The sequence below is a fragment of the Aristolochia californica genome, unplaced genomic scaffold (genome assembly GCF_029961685.1).
Source record: "Aristolochia californica isolate CCGP_79_NKW_82.1479 unplaced genomic scaffold, dmAriCali1.0.hap1 SCAF_14, whole genome shotgun sequence".
In the NCBI taxonomy this organism is placed as follows: Eukaryota; Viridiplantae; Streptophyta; class Magnoliopsida; order Piperales; family Aristolochiaceae; genus Aristolochia; species Aristolochia californica.
This window is the reverse complement of record NW_027181815.1, coordinates 24,729,327-24,755,351: the sequence shown is the minus strand read 5'-3', so window position 1 is coordinate 24,755,351 and position 26,025 is coordinate 24,729,327. Positions and strand designations below refer to the sequence as shown.

At 37.4% G+C, this 26,025-nt stretch overlaps 1 protein-coding gene across 1 annotated transcript; it reads left to right on the top strand.

Moving 5' to 3' along the window:
• The first annotated feature begins 487 nt into the window (after positions 1–487).
• On the top strand, positions 488–20,036 carry LOC137950470 (2-C-methyl-D-erythritol 4-phosphate cytidylyltransferase, chloroplastic). Its single transcript, XM_068796949.1, has 12 exons — positions 488–780; positions 903–985; positions 1,127–1,198; positions 1,570–1,625; positions 1,743–1,822; positions 2,873–2,955; positions 4,017–4,094; positions 4,394–4,462; positions 5,042–5,110; positions 19,190–19,236; positions 19,568–19,658; positions 19,832–20,036. Exons 1-12 carry the CDS (start codon positions 639–641, stop codon positions 19,886–19,888), a joined length of 927 nt encoding a protein of 308 aa, XP_068653050.1. The 5' UTR covers positions 488–638; the 3' UTR covers positions 19,889–20,036.
• Positions 20,037–26,025: the final 5,989 nt, after the last annotated feature.

Below are 26,025 nucleotides of genomic sequence, written 5' to 3'. Positions count from 1 at the left end.
TTTTTTCGCAACTTCTTTTTATAATTTTTAGATATTTTTAAGTGTTTTTTTCAACCTCTTTTTTATGATTTTAGATTTCTTATTAAATTAATTATTTTACCCCTAATTGTGAGGGATTTATGTGGCTTTATTTGAAATTTGGCTTAGGGGGGTTAGTGCACTTCGGGTTAAAGTTAAAGTTCAAGTGAAAATGAATGAACTAGTTCAAATAAAAGTAAAAATGAATTACTTATTGGTATTAGTGTGGACAAGTTCAAGTATATTGAAAATAGTTTCTAATGTTAGTGCCCAAAATGAAAAATATGATGTAAACATAAATAACCAAAATAAACATGGTTAACACACTAATAAATAATTTAATATAAAATTAAAATATATTAATATTCTAATTAATTAAATAAGTTATTCAAATGATTGCATTCCCCTAAATTTGGTGCCACTAATTTCCGACAGTATGGGTAGATTTGGCAGCAGTAAATATTCAGTCTTTGCATAGCTTTGAGACTCCATTGGCCGCCCGGGCGTATATAATTATCCAAAATTTTTGGAGCCCGCAATTTCCTCCTTCCAGGCTCCAGAGTCCACCGATTGCGTTACAGCTATTTCTATTTGTAGGAGAATAGAAAGTTTAATACTGAATGGCGCTTCGGTTTGATGTTTGCTTCTCTTCACCTACAATCAATTCAAAGTTCCCTTCAAAATGTGCACATACTCTCCCCATTCGAAGAAGTTCAATCACTTCTTTTTGGCCGGTTCATCGTTTTCAGCATCAAATTTTATGTAAGAAATACTGCAACGTGTTAATTTCGTTTTTCAACGGAATAGAAATAGATCAATGTTTCTGTTCATTCTGTAATCAATTTATTTTAGTATATACGTTTCTTATTGTTGGATTTGTTTAGGTCGAAGAGTCAAGTTTTTTCCCAAAGGAAAGATTTCATTTACAAAGATTGAGTGCTCTGCGGAAACGGGAGCAGGTGATGAGGTCGGTTGCTATGTTTCCTGAAATTATTAAAAAACAATATGTTAAATGGAAATTTCACTGAACATTTCCCAATCAGTTACCTAAGAATTTGGAAATGATAAAAACAATGGAGTTCTGATATCCTCTTTTTTTTTTCCGTAGAATTTAGGAGCTGTGAAAGAGAAAAGTGTTTCGGTGGTTCTATTGGCTGGAGGAAAGGGAAAACGGATGGGGGTATGCTGTCCTTTTATTCTTCTCATGAAAAGAAAATAAGTAATTGTTTTGGAATCCGTTTATTAGTATATTGATTCATTCATGATGAGGATAATAGAAAACGTGAGTCACTGTTCGTTTATGAATCAGACATAAACCGGTGTTTGCTTCTCTCTCCCCTAGTGCCATATTCAATTAAACTTTCTTGAAATTCTGTATGGACACAAGTTCTTTTTTTCACTTTCTTGACCAATATAGAGTGCACTATGGTTGAACAAATTAATTGAATAGGATAGCACACACAAACACACATAGGAACAGCTATAAACCCCTAGTCCTGGAACTCCAATATTTGAACTAATATATAATAATTTTGTTTGTTTGTGCAAAAGGCAAATATGCCAAAACAATATCTTCCACTTCTGGGCAAACCTATTGCATTGTATAGGTAAGTGTTAGCAATTGTATCCAATAAAGTTTCATCCATTCTTTTGTTTGGTTATTTCTATTTCTTTGTTCTTTATCTCAACCACTCTAAGCTAATTTAGACCCTGTTGTTGTGCAGTTTTCGCACTTTCTCTCAGATGATTGAAGTAAAAGAAATTGTTGTAGTATGTGATCCATCCTACAAGGATGTCTTTGAAGGTTTGCAAACCTCCTACTCTTTCCCATTTGATGCAATGTTACAAGTAGGCACTTATATTCAGTTTTTGCTGTATGAATGTTTCTGCTCAGGATAAGCTCCCTCTGTTATTCTTTTACTATTTTTCTCTTTAGCTAGAGAAGAAAAAGTTGGCAGTTGCATAGTAAAAAGGTTAACATATTAATAAACCATTGTCAAAGCATCAGTGAACACATCTAATTCTCATCTTCTTAACTAGAACTTACAGAATGCACTACAGTAAATTATCAAAATATCCCAGAACTTTAACAGTTTATTTTGTCTAATATTCCTCTTCAATCTAGTTAGACATTGCTTGAGATGGTTGGGTATACTTAGATGAGGCTTAGTGGTGCACCACAAGTAGTCTTTTATTGGTTGAGGGGCTAAAGAATTAGGGAGATGCAGTAATAGTATCTTGAGGGTTTCTTTATTATTATCGTAATTATTTAACTATTTTTTAATATATACATCATTTTCCAAAAGAAAAAAGAAAAAAAGAGATGGTTTCTATATTTAATGTTTTTCTATTCTTAAAAGTTTACTTCATAAAATTGTTTTTGCCAGCTTCAAAGTCTCACCAATCTATGGTTGTCCATGTGTTCTTTGTCTTAAGCTAATTGTATGGGAGTGATAGAAGTTGTAGTAGGAGCACAATGTGACTCTTTTGTGCTTAAAATGTTCTGTGCTTTTACTTTGGAAGGGTCTCCCAACTTGGGATAGTGAACATAACACTCTCTGAACCTAAGAGACATACATAATGAAATGATCATAATACCCTTAATATATAATTCAACATTAGTATCACCTAGAATCATGTGGAAGAAGCCAAGACATGGATTTCTTTTGCATATAAGGAAATTCCATAATCTCTAGTTGTTAGGCGACTCTTACTTTCTGCTCTTGTAATTTGTACCTTGTCCTTTATCTTAATAAAATAAAAGTATCTCTTAGAAGAAAGATAAAGTTTTTATCCAGTTGACTTCTGCACTATATGCTACATTACATTATACTGCACTTTTCTGTGTCCCCAGATACAAGTGAGGAAATTCCAGTTGCACTTAAATTTGCACTGCCTGGGAAAGAGAGACAAGATTCTGTGTTCAGTGGATTTCAGGTGCACAGAAAATATTACTATGATGTCAGGTCTTATTTAAGCTTTTCTGAATTTTTCATATTGTGGAACTAAGAACTTGTTTTTTGGTTACCTTTTCTAACTTGTATATATATTCTTTGAGTTCTAAGTGTTTGCTTCTGCAAATTGTATTGAATTTTGGCTACTGTTTGCTGCCAAGCTACTGGAAAAAGATGATCATAAACAATTAAATGTACATTCTTCCTGCCATAACTTTAGAGTCTCATCATTCTTATTATCTTAGTTTTGTCCTAAATATGTTGGTTACATGAGTTCTCTTTTATTCAGCTCTATCCTTGTTGATATTATCGCTTACTTACTCCTTCAAGTCTTTTTGCCACTATGTGGGATTCACAACATTATGAGTCCATTTTAATCTACACAAAAAGTAGTGAATGTTCTCAGTTACTTGTATATATGCCATATGGTACTTTAATACCGCAAACAACATTTTCACTTGATCATGATAAGACAATATCATAATTTTTTTGGTGTGAAAAGAAACAAACAATAAGAGAAAATAGGGAGAATAGGAAACCATTCTTGGATAGAGGCTCCATTAGTAGAAGTTTCAATATGATGAGTGGTATGACACTTATGAACAGAAAATAAATGGGATTTGTAAAATTAACATACTTTGACTGTCTAAATTAAATCTTTTAACTTATAAGCAGACTTAGGCTTTAAGGAAAACATTAAAAAAAAATACAATATATGCTAAAAATCTGATTTCTTGCTACTATGTGACTGCTGTACAAGACCACTTTCTAAACGTAAGAACTTATAATAGACATCCACCTTTGCCATCCGTGTATTTCCAACAGATTATTATGCATGGTCTGGTTAAACACGGGACCTCCCTCCCTTCTCTGGTTGTTACGGGAGGCCCCCTTTTAGTGTAATCTTTCTCTTGTTTATTATATTATAAACAAACAGATTATTATGCATGAACGAGAATTTTTGGAGTTCATTATCATGAAATTCAGATGTTCATGTAATTTACCAGTTCTCTATAACGATACAGTATGTTGTACCCAATGCAGGAAATTGATGGAGACTCAAAACTTGTCTGCATCCATGATTCAGCAAGGCCTCTAGTAACGTCTGAAGATATTAAAAAGGTCTCTACCAATTCTTAAGCATCAACTTCTCATACTTAGTAGCAAGGTGTTGTATCAGTTGTTTGTTAAAATGCACAAATGAAACTTGTTAATCCTGATGTTCACTTGTGGATTAAAAGTGTTAGGCTTTCCTTGGGAACGATGCTTCAAGCCAGTACACATTGATTCTCCAAATATAGTTACAAACTGGTGTTAGAGGATGGTTTGACATATGTGTTTCTTTTAAGTGTACTTTCTGAGAACACGAAGAATGCATCCATGCTCACTATTATAATGTCTAAACCATATTTTCTTCCTAGGTTCTTAAGGATGCTTTGCAGACTGGGGCTGCTGTCCTGGGTGTTCCTGTTAAAGCTACAATCAAGGAGGTATGTGATATTGATCCATATCATTCTGCACATAGCATGCAACCCTCTTTAAGACAATATATGGTATCTGCCCCCAAAAGTATGTCGACTGAACTGCATGCAACTGCAGTAATCATGCAAATTTGATATTTCTATTTAGTCTTTTAGATTCATAGTAGGGCACCCCTTTTTTTTATACTCTCAAGTCTAGCCAACTTTGGCTGCACCCAACTTTTACTTTCTTAGAAAAATTAGTCTATTTGCAAGAATTGCATTTACTTCATTATATTTGGATGTTACTATTACTTCCGTTGTAATCATAAAAAAATTGATAAAAATAAGAAACAATCTCAAATGAACATTAATATGAAGGCATGGGATAATGAATAATGCAGATATGAATAAATCAATTTTTATGCCATTCAATTCAAAATTGTTGGTTAAAGTAAAAATTAAGTGCACCTATGCTTATATGGACATACCCCTTTTATTCCTTTCAGAAAACAGTTAGATTTTGGTTTTCCACTAAAATATTTCAAATAATTCTTTTTATAACATTTCTCTTGTAAATCAGGTGCACTTCTATTTTATATGTTGCAGGCAAACGGTGAATCTTACGTAGTCAGGACACTAGATAGGAAAACACTTTGGGAAATGCAAACTCCGCAGGTAAATGATGCAAAAAACATTCTTTTTATCTGAATTTGATTCTTTTAGAATTGAGCAAATCAAATAATGAAGAAGAAGAAGCTGCACAATGTGAGAGAAGTTGCCACATCTCAATTAGATTTGAAGAGAACTGGGTTAAAGTTGATCTAATCATCTTAAGTATACATTACACTAGTAATGTCTAAAATACCCACAAAATACTCAATGCAAAATAATGAATTTTAAGTCAAGTTGACTAATGTACCCCAGAAATGACAATCTATTAATAAACGTTAATGACAGTATTGCCTCTCATATATAACTCTCAACATTATCCCTCAAATTGGGTCATAAATATCTAGTAACCCCAACTTGGTACACAAAAGCTTGAACTGTATTTTTTTTTTTTTTTTTTGAAAAAGTGATGACTTTATTGCAAAGAAAAGGGGATCAAAATTACATAAAGGGAGACCTCCCTTTACAAGAAGAGATTGCAGAGAGGAACCCAATTTTGCACAAGAGTTAGCAATAGAATTTGCTGATCTAGAACATGAGACAAAGTACACGAAATAGAAGATACAAGATCCAAAATGCGAAAAAATATGTGCCAATGGTGCTAGGGGAGTATGAAGAAGACGAGCATCAACCAATTACCACTTTGGAGTCACCTTCCACGATGAGGGGCCCACTAAAATGATCGTGGTAGATGGAAGGCCATGAAGAAGGCGGAGAGCTCAGCAGTAGTGGAGTCAACAATACCCAAAGGTCCAAAATAGAAGATGAGGGGGGAGCTCTCTAAGTCATAGAACACACCTTTGAATCCCACGGCTCTAGGGTTGCCAATGGTGCTCCCATCAAAATTGAGTTTGAGGTAACCAGGCGGTGGAGACAAGAACGGACATCTGAGCAACCGCACCCCAGTTGTTGCAGAAGGGGACATTCTTAACTAGTCAAATTCCTTTCTGATGTGCTGCCAAGTAGTGATGAGGCCGGTGGCGTAGCAAATGACTTTGTCTACCGTGTTCGAGATACAATTGAATCTCCAAGAATTCCTTTCTTTCCAAAGGCACCACGGGAAATGGGCCACACAAGCTGAGAGGAGATTTGGTGAATATATGTTCATGTGGGTTAGTGGACCTCACATGTGGTGTAGAAATTTTACCACTAAGTTTTACTCCTAGAAATTTGACCAGATGTAGTAGAAATATTTTTATATAAATAACAAGTTTTTTTTTTGAATGATATAAATAACAAGTTAAAGAGTAAGGAATCTAGTATTATTTATTCAACATTAGTTTATACTTATGTGGACACTTTGTTTTCTGCTAGCGAATTGCTCCTAGCTTCCCAGAAGATTCTAATGCTTTAGTGTATACCCTCAATTGTTTACAAATTTTATCTTGTACATCATGGTGAAGTACCATTTTCTCCACATATTCAATAAATCCCATTTGATATGGCAAAATATTGTCCTCATTCTTCTTTTTCTCATCATAATAAACACTTTGATTAAAAAAGAAAACAACATTGTGCAAAGGATGCTTTGTATGATCTTGCCATCTATCATCTATAGCAGACTTATGCTCACATTCATTGTACTTGGAAGTTTTTATTTTTATTTTTTATCATCTTCTCACGTGCCTCATTATCTCATGAGGAATAAATCTTATAGGTCTCTATCTTCCTTTTCTACCCTTCTTAGCACACAAATAATTGGTTAAAATGTTAAAATAGCTTTTGCAACTTTTTTCCAGAATGCACAAAAAAAAAAAAAAAAAAAAAAAAATACATTCGTGAGTCTTTTTCCTTAAGCATTTTTTGCCGTGTACTATTCTTCCATTTAGATAAAAGAAACAATTTATGCAAACTATCTCTATGCTTTTGGAAACTTTGCCAAGTGAGAAAATTCTGGACGGATTGGTGGAGCAGAGATAACCCCCTTGCAACCTCTTATCACTCGCTGCTGAATATCACCTCACATTGAGCAACAACCGTTGCTGAGATTTGGGGCCCCAATGGCTGCTGGAACCTCCACTTCCAACGCGGACTTAATGACGATGAGACTCTTGATGTTTGAGACCTGCTTGCTGACTTGGGCTCACTAAAAATCCTAGCATGCTCTATGGACAAGATGGTCTGGACTCCTGATCCAAGTGGCATATTCTCGGTCTCCTCAGCATATGTACATCTAAACAGTTGGACGGATATTCCCAACCCCATTGATGCTGCCATCATTTGGAGCCTTTCAGCCCACCAAAAGCCAAATTCTTCCTTAGACTGCCTGCCTCAACAAAGTTTTAATGGCTGATAATCTTCAGAAGTGCGGTAATCCCACACCATGTCCCCTCTGCCCTTAGTGTAACACTGATGTGGAGGGGGTGAACCACCTTCTCCTTCATTGCCTGTTTGCTTGGAGGGTTTGGTTCACCTAGCTCAACAGGATTGACATCCACTTATGCATTCCCATGGACCTCATTTCCGCCTGCCTTACGATGTTGGGAGCTAATATCCCAAAGCTGGGAAAAATCCTCCTCTTGCTGCTTTGCTCTCATTCCATGGTGTCTCTAGAAGGAAAATAGTAGCTGCTGCTTTACTGCAAATTCTAAAGTGCTGCTCAGGTCTTTGACATGGTCATTGGCCAAGTTTCATCTTTGTTCCTTACCCAGTAGGAGTAAGGTAATCCTAAAAATCGAAAGATTACTTATTTTCTTTGTGAGGGTGATCACTTTGTGAAGGATTGTACAAATAAAAAGAATCTATTCAATGCTATCAAAGTGGACACGAAGTTAGGCAATCGAGTGACGATCATGACGTTGAAGGATGTCGAGTTGGTTAGTTATGTTGCTCAACTCAATCCAAGCAATGGTCGAGAAATCCATAAAGCCTCAACTGATTTTTCTTGATGTGTTGCTAAATGATGGCAAAGCGAAGGCTCTTATTGATTCGGCAACAACCTACAACTTCATCTCGGAAGAGGAAGCAAGACAATTACGCTTAAGGTGGGAAGTGGCGGATAGTCGAAAAAAGTTTGTCAATTCCAAAGCCAAAGCCGTGCTTGGGGTGGCCAAGCATGTTCGTGTTGTCGTTGGGAAGTGGGTTGGATTTTTGAATTTTGTTGAAGCTCCTTTGAACTATTTTAGTGTAATATTTGGGGTGGATTTGTTAGGAATTAAACGCCATAATTCCAAACTAACGAGAACAATAATAATAATCGCGAAAGAAAGGAAAATCAAGCACGAAAAAAGTACAACAAGATTTATACAGGTTCATCTCAAAGTGAGACTACGTCCTGTCTTCCGCCATTGTAGTAATCCACTATGAAGATGAAATAGTTTACAAGAGAAATCGCACACTTATAGGTATTTCTCTCTGACCTCTCGGGTTGCAACTCGAGATGCTCCTCGGCTTATGATGATCAAACCTTAATAGCGGCACCCCCTAATTTAAAGAGAAAATTAGTGCAACCGCGATACAAGAGTAAAATTCCCAAACTGCCCTTAAAGAAATAACAGTTAATATATCGTGGACCAGGTGGGGGCGGATGGCGATGTGATTGCGCAGGTCGATCCTCGATCAGCTCAGCGTAGGGCGTTAATTAGGCTCCACAACTTAACATGATTTCCTTTGTAAAAGCAAGACCTTTGTAATATCCTATATGGGAATGATAGGGATTATGGATGAGGGTGGACCTTGTGTAATTTTCGGTGTAGGGGACTTTGTAAAGGGAAAAACGGCTATGCTTTCAACCCTCCAACTTAAGAATGGTCTGAAGGGCGGAGAGTCTAATCTTCTTGTTTCTCTGGCAGGTGGACTATCAATGCATTGAAGGTCGATCTATGTCGATTGGAGAGGAGGAAGTCTTAAAGGACTTTATGTCGGAAGATTTTCCAAAGAATTTACCTTTATGGAGGGAGGTTTCAAACATGATCGAGGGCGATCAAAGTACCAAAATATTAACTTTGGCACAAATCCGCTTTAATCCGAAGGTGATATTAATCTCTTGCTGTGTGGGTTACATTGTTTGGAGTCTATGGAATGAGAGAAACAACAAAAAATTTAATAGAAAATCTCTTCCCTGGAAAATTTTGTGCAATAGAATCATTGGGCAAGTGTCCTCTTGGGTCCTCATCTGGAAGGAATTTCAGAACTTCAAAGGATCAAATTTGCGTGGAAACTGGTGTCTCATTGCGGAAATGTCTTTCCCGTCGCGGCCTCCTCCTATGACAATTTGGTCTCCACCCCCATTGGGACACTTCAAATTAAACTTTGATGGAAGTGCGTTTGGTTGCCCTGGGCCAACTGGATTTGGTGGAGTCATTCATGACGAGAAAGGGAATCTTCTTTTATCATATGCTGGACCGATTGGTATATCTAATTCAAGTAGTGCTGAGTCACACGGGGGCTGTACAATGGGCTAAAACTCTTCAAGCAAAAAGATGGAGGGTCCTCTCTGTGTTGAAGGCGATTCAAAAGTTGTTATCAATTGGTGTATGAATTCTTCGAAACCTCCTTGGCAGCATTGAGAATTATTTGAGGATATTTGTACTTTAGTTACCCAAATACATTATAAATGGAATTATATTCCTAGATCTGCTAATCATTTAGCAAATAATCAGGCTAAACAAGGCGTTTCCCTCCAACAACTTGTTGTGGAGGAAGGCCTTCTTAACTAGGTATGTATACTTTCTTCATCTTGCAATATATATTCACACCTTATTTCAAAAAAAAATCCGAAGGTGTGTCAGAAGAACTAGAGGGGGAACCAACAGATTGGTTTTCCGGCTTTAGCACATTCGTGTTTGTGCCGAACAAGTATGCGGCGGAGGAGGCATTTGCGACGGGACAACAGACCTTCGAGTTACTTTGACACATTTTCGAGCAAGTTTGGGAGGAGCCCATTTGACTTGCGTTCTGCCGAACAATCGAGGGAGCACATTGATTTGATAAGAGTTTCTTCTTGGTCTCTAAGAAGAGTAGTGCGACGAGGACGTCTGTATTATTGCTGTGGGAGAATGATACGTGGGAAGATGTGACATGGGCAACACAACCGTAGACAGACACGACACAGTTGACACAACCGATTTCGACGAATTCGAAGGTCGGGCGGCCAAAATATAGAGGACTGGCAATGGCGTCAAAATGGTGTTTTCTAGGAGTTATGGCCGTCCCAAGTCATCCAAAAGCCCATCTGGCTGCAATAGCACCCTTATAGGGCCTAAAAACACAAACTGGTGCAAAACAGCCAAGGCTGCAGCAGTTGGTGTACAGGGGCATGCGCAGGCAGCAGGCAGCAGCTGCAGCCCAGGTCCGTGCGTGCAGGTGAGCAGCCGCATGTGCGGGCACGTGACAGGGCACGTTGGTGCGCAGGCGTATGTGGATGCATGGCACGATACAGTGCGCATGCAGGCAGGGCCATGCATGCACTGGCAGCAGCCGGCAGCTGGTTGTGGCTGCTGGCTGGCTGGCTGTTGGGTCCAAAATTCAAAATTTAAGTTTGGGGGCCTATCTAGACGAATTTGGATTGGATTTTGACAAATTTTAGGCATGTGGAAAATGCCTTGTTTGAATTTGAATAACTTTGAGATTTGCCTTGCTTTGGTGGCAATTTCTCATTGGTTTAAGTTCAGGGTTTTAATAAGGGATAAGGGGCTTATCTCTCTTTGGCCTATAAATAGGCCCTTGTAAATTACTTATAACATCTTCAAATTCGTGCAAAGGATACCCCATTTTTGGCAGAACTTATTTCTCTTCATTTTGGTGTTGTTTCTTCTTAAAAGAGAGTTTTACTAGCCTATTTTTCACGCAAAGTAAGTTAAGCCACACACTGATGCTCTTGGAGCGAATTCTAGTCCGATATAGTGGCGTGACAATATGCTTCTCAAAGCAAACCAATTTTTATTTCATGTGCCTCAAGATTGGTGACTCCTGGCTGACACCGAATGACATGTAAGCTTATGAGAGTTTTATTTCAGTAGGCAAGTCATCTTTTCAGGCATTTGCAAGTGTCCGTGTTCTGGCAGAAGCTAGTAATTTCGGTGAGCACTAGAAGTACGAGAATTGCAAATGCTTCATGGAAACAAGATACCTGCAAGTGACAACGGAAAAAGGTCTTAAGATGGTACCCAATGAAGAGGACATTTGATGGAGATCCACTAAGAAGTAGGATTTGCTGAAATCAAAGTACCAAATTCTGGGAAATAGTGTTTGGGGAGAAATCATCATTCAAATATCCATCTATGTCAATTATCCACCGAGACATTTATGAGTTTCTCTTCCTGTCAACTCAGGGTCGCACTTGTGTTTCTAAGAGGGGCCCATCAGAGTTTTCAGCTTCATACTGCTCAAAATGTCTGCGTAGGCAGAGAAAACAGAATCTGACTGCTGGTGCTGTTGCAAAACACAGAATAAAGGCAACAAGCACCAACAGAGAAAGCAGAGACTGAAATTTCCCATCTTTCTGCACTTTGACGCTCCTTGACGGCTAAATCCTTCTCAAGAACCTTTGAAATACAGAGTCGACAAAGAGTTCTCTTTCACTAAGATTCTGGAAGCACTAAGAGAATTAAATTCCTTTCCCTCAAGTTTGGACAGACGGAGAAATAGAGAAGACACTAGAAGAGTTCATTTGTTCCCTTCGTATCTTCTTCTCAAATCGAATCAAAAAGGAAAATTGAAAAAATTGAAATCTAAATCCTATGGAAGGAAATAAACAAGACATTGATTAAAAGAAATAATTAGAAATTGATTTAGATTGATATATTTAAAGAAGATTAAAGAGAAACAAATCGTTTTGAAGGAGAACTCATCGTCTCTGTGAGTTGATCAATTTAACTTAGAAACCTTAGGCCACCTACTCTAATACCATGTGAAAATTTGTAGGAGAAAAATGTTGTGAGAGATTAGGGTTTAGAGATCTCTCTCCTATATTTATAACTTAAATAATATTCAAAATTATATTTTGTTAAGTTATGGAGCCTAATCAATGCCCTACGCTGAGTCGGTACCCGGATCGACCTTCACGGTAAGGTCGTCATAGGGGCGGGAAACCCTCCTCCCGGGGGTGTGGGGGCGGAGCCCCCCGCCTAGTTCAAGATATATTATCTATTGTTTCATTAAGGGCAATTTGGAAATTTTGTTCTTGTATTGTGGTTGCCTTAATTTTCTCTTTATAATTGAGGGGCGCCGCCATTAGGGTTTTATCATCACCGAGAAGGAGTTGGAGTTGTAGCCCGAGAGAGGTTAGAGAAAACACCTGTAAGTGTGTGCGATTTCTCTTGTAAACTATTTAATCTTTATAGTGGATTACTGTAGCGACAAAAGATAGGACGTAGTCTCACCTTGAGGCGAACCTGTATAAATCTTGTTGTTTTTGTGCTTACTTTTCCTTTCTTTTGCGATTATTATTATTGTTCTCGTTAGTTTGAAATTAGGGTGTCTAATTTCTAATAAGTCATATTAGAACTTTGGTTTGTGATTGAGAGCAATGGCTGGCAAAGAAGGATCGATATTTGAAATCAACAAGTTCGATGGTATGAATTTTGCGTTCTGGAGGATGTAGATCAAAGATTATCTGTACAGTAAAAAACTGCACGTACCACTTCTGAATATGAAACCAGAAAGTTTGAAAGACGATGAGTGGAGTCTCCTCGATAGACAGGTATTGGGAGTAGTCCGATTAACACTGTCGAAGAACATTGCTCACAATGTGGCATCGAAGATAACCACAATAGGGATGATGAAAATTCTATCCGACATGTATGAAAAGCCTTTGCAAATAATAGGTACATCTCATGAAAAAACTCTTCATTTTAAAGATGATAAACAATACATCGGTGGCATCGCATTTGAATGAGTTTAACACGATTGTCAATCAATTGACTTTTATTCAAATTAAATTTGATATTGAGGTTTGTGTTTTAATTCTTTTGGTATCTCTGCTAAATTGTTAGGAGCCTATGAGGTTACGGTCAGCAACTCTGTAGGCAATGGGAAGTTGATGTTTAATGATGGTCGGGATACTATTCTTGCGGATGAAGTTTGTAGAAAGGGGTTCTGGAGAATTGTTGACATCTAATTCTACCCTAAGTGTCGATACTAGGGGCAGGAACTTTGAGAGGAATTCCAACAAAGGTAACAATAGAGGAAAATCAAAGAATGGAAGAAGCAAATCCAAATTTAGAAGGAATGTGGAGTGCTGTAATTGTGGCAAGTCTGGTCACATAAAAAAGAACTGCAAAACACCGAAGAAAGATGAAAAGAAAAAAGATGCTGCAAATGCGGTGACTGCAGAAGTACAATATGCTTTACTAAGGCTTGAAAGGAGCAAAAGATAGCAAAATTAGAGTTGGTTCACACAGATGTGTGGGGGTCTTCAACTGTTACTTCCTTTGGTGGTTCTAATTACTATGTAACATTTATTGATGATGCAAGCAAAAAGGTATGAGTTTATTTCTTGAAAAAGAAATCTGATATCTTTGATACCTTTAAGAGATGGAGCAATGGTTGATAATGAGACATATTTAAAGGTGAAGTGTCTGTAGTTAGATTATGGGGGAGAATACATAGATGCTGATTTCAAGTGATACTTTGCTGATAATGGAATCAAGATGAAGAAGACCATTCCTGGAAAACCTCTAGAGAATGGTGTGACTGAGAGGATGAATAGAACTTTGAACGAGCGTGCTACGAGCATGAGATTACATGTGGGATTGCCAAAGATGTTCTGGTCTGAGGCTATTAGCACTGCTGCCTATTTGATCAACAGAGGTCCCTCATCACCATTGGATTGCAAAATACCAGAATGAGGTCTGGAGCGGAAAATAGGTAAACCTTTATTTCTTGAAAGTTTTTGGTTGTGTTTCTTCTATTCATATTGATTATGCTATTAGAAAATAAACTTGATGCTAAATCTAAAATATGTTTCTTTATTGGCTATGGTGGTATCGAGTTTGATTATCGTTTTTGGGATGATCAAAGTTGTAAGGTTATCAGGAGCAAGGACGCGAAGTTCAATGAAGGTGCCATGTATAAAGACAGGTTGAGAACAGAGTCTAAGAGCACAAGTGATGAAGCCAAGAAGTCTGAAGTGATTCATTTGAGAGATCTTTCAGTTGGCCAAGAAGGACGAGATGAATTCACTGTTATCCAATCAGACATGACAGCTGACCGAGATACCAAAAGGGAAGAAGGCCTTGCAAAATAAATGGGTGTACCGAATAAAAGATGAACATGATGGCAGCAAGTGGTACAAGGCTTTCAACAAAAAGAAGGCATTGACTACACTGAGATTTTTTCTCCCATAGTGAAATTAACTATTATTAGAACAATGCTTAGACTAGTGACAAATGAAGACTTGCACTTAAGAGCAGTTGGATGTAAAGATAACTTTTCTTCATGGTGATTTGGAGGAAGAAATTTCATGATGTAACCACATAGTTTCAAAGCACAAGGAAAGGAGAACATGGTGTGCAAACTTTAAAAGAGTTTGTGATGGTCATATTGGAAGGAGATGAGATGAGATGAGACGACGTTGGGAGGAGCGCACTCATCTCGGAACCCCTCATCTTCAAGCATCGACGCTTGAGGTTGGGTCACTCTGTTGCTCTCCTCGTCTACGAGGGAGCTGGAGGGTGATCTTGAACGACATACCCAACCCATAACCTCATACGATGAGGAGATTACAGTCGCAACGATTCATCTGAGGCAAGATGGCCTCGACAAATTGGCAGTGACAAAGGACGATGGGCTTTGGAGCATGACAAGAGGAAGAACTACGGTGAGGAAAGAAAAATGTATAGCTTGGGACTCATCGTGGGTATGCGGATGATACCATCATATATGGAATCGGTAATATAGAAGGAGTTTGAAGGATCAAAGCGGTATTGGGCCTTTTTGAATTAGCCTCTGGGCATAAAGTTAATTGGGGGAAACCATCTCTCATGGGTTTCAACGTTAGTCCTGAGCTCCTTGCGGAGATGGCAAATATATTTGACTGTACAACAACTAGCCTCTCAGCAACTTACCTTGGCCTCCCCCTATTCAATGATCTCATAACCCAAAGTCCATGGAATCCGATGGTTGAAAAGATTGAGTCCCGGTTAGCAACTTGGAAGAGGCGTTTACTCAGCAAAGCTGGAAGGCTCATCCTCTTTAAGTCTTGCATTGCGGGCATCCCGAATTATGCTTTATCCTTTATGCCTTGCCCCTCTTACGTATGTAAAATCATGGATAAGTTAAAAAGAAGGTTTCGCTGGAGGGGATCAACCGATGCATTTAAATATCACCTGGTCAGATGAGATGGAAGTTTGTCTGCCAAAGAGTTTGGGAGGGCTAGGGATTCAGAAATCAAAGGAAATAAACCAAGCTTTGTTCCTAAAATGGATATGGAAGTTCAACACAATTTCTTCCAATCTTTGGAAGAAAATGGTTCTTGTCAAGCTTGGTTGGAATTCTCCATGGTGGATTTCAGGTGGTAATTGGACAGGCCTATCCTCAATCTGGAGATCACTATACTCACTTCTTAAAAAATTTTACTCCGCCAGTAGATTCTTTATTGGAAATGGTAGATCCCTCAAATTTTGGGAGGATTGGTGGATGGGGTAGGAACGTTTACATATCTCTTTCAGAAATCTATTCCCCCTCTCTACACAAAGGGAGATCAGTAGCTGATGCTTTTGAGGGGGGTGGTTTGAGCCTACATCCTAAAAGGGGTTTCTCTGACACTGAGGCTTTGGAAACAAGCCACTTGATGGATTCTTTAAATTTTATCAGAATTAGACCTTCTGAGGCAGACAAGCTCATTTGGTGGCCTGACAAAAGCGACACCTTCTTAGTATCATTTGCATACAGATACATTAATGGCTGGGTTTCGACACAAAGGGAGCATGAGATATACTTTGTATGGCGTCTCTATGCACCACCAAAAATAAAATTCTTCATGTGGAACGCTTGCCAAAGTAATATTCTCATGAAAGACGTGCTTGGAAGAAGGGGCCACCCATCTATCGACCCCCTATGTCCTTTTTGCAACACAGAGGTTGAAACCACTAGTCAGCGAAAAAGTGAATCAGCGATAAGAGTCACGGACCAGGTGTTGGGCCAAATCTCCGCTTGACTTTTGACTAAGAAACATTTTTCCTCCTTCAAGGGTATCTGTATCCGTGAAAATTGGACCAATTTGGCAAAGATGCACATTGGGACTAAGGTCCAAGTCGTGCGGGAATGGACTCCCCCTGAACCTGGTTACCTAAAGTTGAATGTTGATGGTTCCTTCTCTCGGCAATCCCGAGATTGCTTGTTTTGGGGGAGTTATTTCGGATCCATCTAGTAATCAGTGTTTCTCTTATGCCGACCCATTAGGCATTTTCGATTCAACGTTGGCTAAGCTCCATAGCCTCCTTAATGGGTTTCGTGTTTTCAGAGACAATTGCATTGGTCCCCTTCACATTGAAGGGGACTCGAAAGTGGTCATTGGTTGGTGTAAGTGTGCTTCCCCTCCCCTGTGGTACCATTGGAATATCTTTCTGGAAATTCTAGAAATTGCCTCACTATTTTCTTGTATTTAGTCTCATATCCCGAGATCTGCAAATTCAGCAACAAATGTGTATTAAGGAATAATCTCACATGGATTAGTGAGTACAAAGATCTTGAGTTTATTAGTTGGGAAAAAGGTTTTCTAAGGTGGCTAGTCATTTTGGGATATGCATTGAACCCAACTTCACATGGTATCAGTGTGAGTACTCGTATGTGGGCCTCTACCTAAACTATCCACGTGCCTACACGTGAGGGGGAGTGTTAAGGAACAGTCCCGCATGGTTTAGTGAGATCAAAGATCTTGAGTTTATTAATTGGAAAAAAAGTTTCCTAAAATGGCTAGTCATTTTGGGATAGACCTTGAATTCGATTTAACATGGTATCAAAGCAAGTACTCGTATGTGGGTCTCTACTCAAATTATTCACGTGCATACACGTGAGGGGGAGTGTTAAGGAATAGTCTCACATGGATTAGTGAGCACAAAGATCTTGAGTTTATTAGTTGGGAAAGAGGTTTCCTAAGGTGGCTAGTCATTTTGGGATAGGCCTTGGACCCAATTTAACGAAGTGCTAGCCAAGCATGGAGCGACTCTACAATCTCTTGTTATTAGGGATTTGCTCCTTCTTCATTTGTAAAATTTCTCTTGTAAATACAATTTTTTGAAAAAAAAAAAAAACTTTTAAAGAGTTTGTATGGTCTTAAACAAACTCCAAGAAGTTTGACACCTCTATGAGTAGTAATGGTTTCTTGAGGTGCCAGGCAGATCATTGTTGTTATGTGAAGAAGTTTGATGACTCAAGGAAAGGGACATTGATGCCTTGAAAATGTCACAAGAAGAATATGCGAAGAAGGTACTGAGTAGATTCAACATGAATGATGCAAAACAAGTAAGTACTCATTTGGCTAGTCACTTTAGGCTATTTAAGGAACATTCACCTTCTACAGAGAAGGAGAGAGCCAACATTGCCAATGTGCCTTATGCTTCTGCTATTGGCAGTTTCATTTATGCCATGGTGTGCACTAGACTAAACATAACTCATGCAATGGGAGTTGTAAGCAGATATATGAGTAATCCAGGTAAGCAACATTGGGAAGCAATGAAGTGGATTTTCAGGTATTTGAGAGGCATTGCAGACTTAACCTTATGTTTCAGAAAGTCAAACTTGGGTTTACAGGGTTATGTAGATGCTGACATGGCTGGAGACATCGATGTCAGGAAGAGTACCACTGGATATGTATACGCATTGCTTGGTACAACAGTTAGTTGGGTATCTAAGTTGCAAAAGATAGTTGCTCTTTCCACTATTGAGGCAAAAAATGTTGCTGTTACCTAAACTAGCAAAGAGATGATATGATTGCAGTCTTTCTGGGAAGAATTAGGTTTCAAGTATGGGAAAAATGTGTTGTATTGTGACAGTCAGAGTGCTATTCATTTACCAAAAAATCCCGTTTATCATGCCAGAACAAAACAAGTACAGGTGCGTTATCACTTCATCAAATCGGCTCTGAAGGATAAAGTCTTAGCACTTGAGAAGATACAAGGAAGTCAAAATCTGGTTGATATGTTGACAAAGACTGTTACGATTGTGAAACTAAAGTTGTGTGTAACTTCAGTTGGACTTATCTCTGAGGATTTAGAAGTTGTTGCACTGCAGAGGAGATATTGATGGATTAGTCTCCAAGTGGGAGATTGTTAAGTTGTGAAGCTTAATCAATGCCCTACGTTGAGTCGGTATGCGGATCAACCTTCGCGGTAAGGTCTCCGTGAGGGTTCCCGCCCCCCTCTCGGGGGTGTGGGGGCGGAGCCTCCGTTTGGTCCACGATATATTAATTGTTGTTTCATTATGGGTAGTTTGGAAATTTTATTTTTGTTTCACAGTTGCCCTAATTTTCTCTTTATAATTGAGGGGCACCGCTATTAGGGTTTTATCATCACCGAGAAGAAGTTAGAGTTGTAACCCGAGAAAGATTAGAGAAAACACCTGTAAGTGTGTGTGATTTCTCTTGTAAACTATTTCATCTTTATAGTGGATTACTATAGCGGCGAAAGACATGTCGTAGTCTCACCTTGAGGTGAACTTGTATAAATCTTGTTATTTTTTTCCTTTCTTCTACGATTATTATTATTGCTTTCGTTAGTTTGGAATTAGAGCGTCTAATTCCTAACATATTCATCTCCTTGCAACTGGTAATTCCAAAGAATATGCTCTGATACCACGTAAAAAATTGAGTTTAAGGAATAGAAGAGAGAAAGAAGAAGAACAAGCTACAAGAAAGTGAAGTGTCACTAGAGGCCGGAGTGATTTGGGGTCAACTTTGATCCCTATTTTGTATTAACTTAATCCATAGTTTTACAAAACTCACAAAATGCTCATCTACCTAATGTTACATGACTATATCATGAGAAATAAAATATACACTAAGTGCCTAATGTTGCATAAAAATCTTCTAGGACTAAGGAGTACAATTTCCTATTACTACTAATAAGTGAAAATGTTAAAATACTCTTTTACCTTATTCAACTATATGTTTATTAAAGACTTACACTACTATATTTGTATTTGCAGGTTATCAAACCTGATCTGCTTCAAAATGGGTTTGATCTTGTCCACAGGCATGTATTTTATTCTCCATTCATATTTTGATCATTTTCTTGTTGATGTTGTGTCAAAAGATAGTAGTTATAGTTATGATTTTTGTCATAATTAGAGGATGGGCTACTGATGGACACTTAGCTGCATTTAGAGAACTCACTAGTTTAATTTTTTTTTGGGTTCTTATGATATACATGAGAAGTAAAAAGAGATAGTGCTTCATGGGTTACTTTGCTGACATGCTCTATTGTTTCCTCGCATGGCCTCCCCCTGATACATACTATTAGTTTTATTGTTTGTTGAAAATAATGTTTGGGAGTTGTCATTCATACAGATTCTTCTGTCATGCAGAGAAGGTCTAGAAGTAACCGATGATGTATCCATTGTAGAGCATCTGAAATATCCTGTTTACATCACTGAAGGATCTTATACAAACATCAAGGTAGTTATCTTACACAAAAGTGAGACCTAACAACATGATTGATGTAGATGTTATGGTAGCCTTTCTTATGTGATAATCGTAGTCTTATAGCTGAGCTCTTATTTTGATTGATGTGCTTTAAAACACTTCCCTCATTATGGAATCAAGGCTCATAGATCACCTTTTGCCTGCAGGTGACAACACCTGATGATTTGTTATTGGCCGAAAGGATACTAAAAATTGGCGTATGAGATTCTTCCATATAAAATTATTGTTCTCCCCCTGGCTACATGGATTCTTGAAAAATCAAGAAGAATTCCTTTGTTCGACTAGGAAATCATTTATAAATAGTGTATGTTTTAGTTAATTCAATCCAAGAATCATGTGCTCTCTCAATAAATAAACTACTCGATTTAATTTCTGTTACTTGTTGATTACAAAAATACTCGATTTAATTTCTGTTACTTGTTGATTACAAAAATTGCGTAGGACCTCAAACTACATTAATCTAGTTGTCTTTAAATTGGTATCAGAGCCAAGAGTTAGCCAAAGCTTAAATGTTTAGGTATAAACATATTCCCAATAGTTACGACCTAAACTTGGTCACATCCCAACAACATTTGTATATGACAAATGTATTAAAGATCACATTTGGTTAGTCAGAAGGAACTCAACGAACCTTCTAACAACAGTGTTAAAAACTGAACAAATTTATGTCTGTTCAATAATAGGCTATCTACGTGGATGAAATGATAAAGAAAATCTAATATTAAATAATATAATGGATTTAGTAGGTGATATTAATCACAATTTCTTTATGAAAAGTTGATGTGAAAAATACAGTGCAAAATACGCAAATTTCCTATACTTAGGAATAGAGAGCGACGTAAATGAATAGGTGAAATATGTCCAAAGAGGGATAAAAGTTCACCTTGAAATAATAAAAGGAAAATTTACCCAACCCACGGTAAATCTCCTTATAGATCTACAAAGTTTTGTAGATCATGAATTTGAACACTCTTGAATATTAGAGCTTATTCGAGAAATGAAAACTAAATTGGTTAATGCAAAACCAAGTAGAAAAGAATTACAAGAGGTTATTTGTAAAATAACTGAAGTAAAAAGTCAAAATAGTGTAGATAAAAATTGTCTTATACGAGACATGTGCTCTAACAAACAAAGATGAACTAAGATAATTTGTTATCCAACACACCTATTCGTTCATAACATTATACCAATTGGAACAATTACTTAAGATATTGTTCCAAAAATTAGAAGAAACTACATATCAACTAAAATTATTAAATGTCTGAACCCATAGGCATAGAATGTACATCATTCCAGCAAAATGTTCATGTATACCATGAAACACAAGGAGAATATGAAGAACATCTTGACCTTATGTAGGATGGACAAAAATGGACAATTAATATACTTAGGATTACTGAAGTTTATAACAAAGATTGGATAGAATTCCAAAAAAAATCAATCGTCTTCTAGAAGGAACTATCTGTAGAAATACAGGATGCTGACTCAGGTACCTGTTGCGGCAGAGTTTTAAACGAATTAGATTTAGCCAAACTAAAAAGATTCAAATATATCCACTATGGTTTAGTTTGTATAGGATTAGATCCCCTAATATGAATAAACCAAAATTTACCCTTCATAGTAATTATCATAGATAAAGCCCTATTCGTAGGAGTTAGAGCAAATTTAGGTTTAGGCCCTGTATCATTCACAACCTGGCCCAACCTACAAATAGATTTAGACGACAAGAATATTCAGGATACTTTGTCCCTAAAATATACACTGATAATTGGTCAAAAAATGGAGTTCAACTAGGTTGAAGAGTGATGCACATACTAGTATGCGTCGTAGCCAAAGAAATCAACACTGGAAAGGTTCTAATAAAGGATTCAAAGAAAATTACCGAATTGTCTAAAAATATTGGATATTCTAAAAATTTGACCATAGAAGAACTCGACCTAAGAGAGTTAATATGGTTAATAGAATGGGTAGTCACACCTTTGGCACTCAGACACCTTCCCCTCTCCTGAAATACCATTAAGGAGATAGAAGGAAAACTAGTGATTACCAACACTAGGAATTCTTTTTCCCTCAAGCAGGATAGACCCTCTTCCAGTAGAGCCTCAAACCAGTTCCCGCTTCGAAGGGATAGGAAACCCACAACCCAATGCTTATATGCCACCTCACATCGATGATGATACATAGTCCATATAATGCCTTAGGCCCAACCCAAGGGAACAATGACTTACAAAGAGTAGTCACTTTTTCCAACCAAGCTTTAGAGTCTTATAGTAAGACCCTTAATATGTTAGAAAATGATGTTGAAGATTTATAGCAGAAAGTAAACTTTCTCTCTAATGAACATTGACACAGAGAAATTATAAAATGTCAAACTATCCTAAAAAACATTCTAGAAAAGATTGACCAAGGAAATAATCCTGTTTTCGTAAAAGAAATAACAGAAATAAAATAAAGTTTAGACAATCTAAACAAAGACAAAATGCAAGATATTCTTAACGAAATCTTAACATTAAAAGAACACTTAAGTTCTTCATCTGTCCCGTCAAGGTATAAAACTCCTTTTACACCTTGGACATTAGAATGATCTATAGAAAAAATCTAAGAGATCATTTAAAATTGTTAATTGTGTTACAATGTGGGATCCACTATGGTGCACGAGTTGGTGGGACCCACCATGAGGACGTGGGATGCCAAGAAGAGTCCTCACTCAAGCTAGCACGAGTTAAGAAGACAAAAAGCACAAGCTGAAATGAGTTAGAAGGCTTGAAGATCAAGTGGGACCCACAAAGATACCACGAGCTGGAAGATCACATGGGACCCACAAGGATAAGGCCATGAGCTGGCCTCCTCCCTTATGTCCACGTTCTTGAAGAAGAGTTATAGTTCAACTTATATTAGAACTCTATTAGATTGTGTTATCCTTTCATGATAGACTTATCTTAGAGAGTTAGAGTTGGAATGTAATTAAGAAATTTAAAGATTAATTGTATAATGACTTTATCACTTCCTCTACTATAAATAGAGGTGTTGTAATTCGGAATTAATCAAGTTCTACAATTCTTTCTTGAGTAAATCTCTATCTCTTTGCTTGGTGCACACCTTATTTCTCTTCTCTTCTTCTCTATACCCGAGAGCCTTCTTCCCCTTTTCTCCTTTTTCTTTCTCTCTTCCCTTGCTCAGAATATTGGAAAAAGGGATCCTAAATTCAACATGGTATCAGAGTATTAATTTTAGGATCCCTACATCAAAAGGAATGCTCTAAGAGGATATGATCAATACAACTCATAAAAGGCTCCTTGTGAAGGAAGATAAAAAAACGTGAGATAAGTTCCTTTATTACTTTATGTTACTGGTTCCCAGATTTAGAAGATGATTTAAAGATGAGTATATGAATGTTTTTCATCTTATGAGATTTTGGATATGAATGTCTCTCAATCTAGAAGAAGCTATCAAAGCAGTTTTATCGGTTTGGAATTTCTGTTAACCGAGACCAGTCCATTATCAGATTGTTGATTTTTTTTTTCGTGGGAACATGATTCCCTTGATATATAAGATTGATAATGAGTATATTTTGAGTGGTTATTTACTCAGAAAAAAAATTAGAATAATGATTGTTTAGCGTCAATGCTAAATTTCTCCATGCACCAAGTTGTTTGAAGAATACTACTTGGATATTTTGATTAGCATTTTTTAGAGAATTATTTTTGTTGAACCGCCTATTATGGCTAAAGACAATGTGAGTAGCAAAGGTTGTATACTCAAAATTACCACAATACCCTTACGAAGGGTATCAAATTTTATGAGTTGGTCCAGAGGTTTCTTATAACAAAGGACCTACTTGGTCATCTCACCAACCGTGGACCACCTATTGATCAAGAAGACATTTTTTTTATAACAAATGGTTAAAAAATGATATCATTGTGATTAGTTGGCTAATCAAAAGCATGGAAAAATTGTGGAAAGAATGCACTCATTGTGGGAGATATGACCACACTATCGATATATGCTATTACAAGGAAAGGAGTTACTGTGGAAAAAATGGTCACTATGGAGAAATGTGTTATAATGCCAATGACAATCATACTTGACAAAGACTAATCAATCCTTGGTAGGTGATACAAAGGAGGATCAACCCACAAAATCAACTGAAAAGAAAAATTTTACTGATGAAGAATATGAGTTGTTTCAAAAAATGATGGGTTCTTCTCCCAGTTTGTCATTAAATACTGCTGCCACCACTGCTTCAGGTATGTTATCTGCCTCATCTTCATCCTGGATAATTGACTCAGGAGCCTCCAAGCATCTTATAGGTAACAAACATTTATTACATTCTGTATCTCCGTGTCTTTCACATAAGTTTGTTACCATAGCTAACGGTTCTCAAACCAAGGTTCAAGGGAAAGGATCCATTTCCGTTACACCATCACTTCCGCTCACTGATATTCTATTTTTTCCTACCTTCCCTTTGAATCTGTTATCTGTTAGTCATCTGACAAAGTATTTTAATTACTCTATCACATTCTCACCCACTTTGTGTGTATTTCAGGATCTTATAATAAAACAGATGATTGGTGGATGCCGTGATCAAGGAGGGCTATACTACCTGGATGTGCCAAAAATAAATACTGTTGCCACCAGTGAAAATGAGACAAGGCTATGGCACAACCGGTTGGGACATCCATATTCACAATCTCTTCATTATATGTTTCCTACTCTTCAAGTCAGGTCCGAGTTTAATTGTGAAGTTTGTCAACTGAGTAAACATCAAAGGAGTACATACTCACCTCTTCCAGAAGTCAAAAGTATTACTCCATTTTCATTAATTTATATTGATGTATGGGGACCCTTGAGCGTCTCAAATATTTCTCAAGTTATATATTTTATTATATTTATTGATGACTTCACTCGTATCACTTGGATGTTTTTATTTAAGGAGCGTTCTGAGATACCATTGCTTTTTAATTATTTTTTAAGTCTTTTCATGCTATGGTACTCACTCAGTTTGGTCAGAACATAAAAATACTTCGATCTGATAATGCCAAAGAATATATTTCCAAAGAACTTGACTTTTTTTTTTAAGAAAATGACATTATGCACCAAACATCATGTGCCTATACTCTCAACAAAATGGTGTAGTCAAACGAAAAAATCGTTATATTCTTGAGGTAGCTTGAGGTTTATTATATGCCATGAAAGTTTCATACTTTTATTGGCCTCATGCAGTCTTTACCGCATGCTTTCTTATAAATCGTCTACAATCTTTCGTTCTTGGTAATAAATCTCCTTACTCTATACTGTTACCAAATGATGATTCGTTTTCATTGCCCTTGAAAATCTTCGGATGTCAATGTTTTGTCCATATTTCCTCCCCAAAACACAGTAAACTTGATCTAAATCTATCAAGTGTATCTTTCTAGGATACTCTCGTACAAAAAAAAGTTATGTTTATTATAATCCCACTCTTCAACGTTTACTTGTGTCCAGGCATGTCACATATTTTGAAGACTCTCCATACTATTCTGATAATGCTCCTTCAGGTTTATCTTCAGTACCAGGTTGTCCTTGACCGGTTGTGCCCCATGGTACAAAAACTTCTTTGCCCCCAGAAACACCGGCTGACACCACACCTACTGAGTTTACGAATTCCACTGAGGCAAGTCCATCTTCTCCAGTTGTTTTTGGCCCACAATATGATACTCGTCCTATCACACGAAGAAAAGAACTCAAATCATGCACCATACCCTCTACGTCTCATCCCATATCAAATTTTGTGTCTCATCATTGTTTGTCCTCTGCATGTTGTCAATTTCTCTCTGCAATTTCTTCCATATCTGTACCATAGTCCTATCAGGAGGCTCTCAAACATCTAGAGTGGAAGGCAGCAATGGATGAAGAAATGCAGACACTTTATGAAAATCAGACATGGGCTCTAGTCCCTCGGTTGCAAATGGGTGTTTACTGTGAAACACAATCTGGATGGGTTTGTGGCTTGGCTGAAGACTCGCTTCATGGCTAAGGGCTATACACAATGTTATGAAATTAATTATGAGGAAACCTTCTCTCCTGTGGCAAAAATGAACTTGGTACGTGTGTTATTATCTTTGGTAGCTAATTCTTCCTGGCAGGTATATCAACTTGATGGGAAAAATGCCTTTCTGAATGGGGACATCAAAGAAAAAATTTATGTGCAACAACCACCTGGGTATGTGGTTGAGGAGGAGTCAGTATATCGACTAAAAACATCTCTGTGGCACACACTGTAAGTGAACTCTTATGGATAAGATCTCTTCTCACTTAATTGGGATTCTAAAAAGAAGCTTCGATGGATCTACATTGTGAT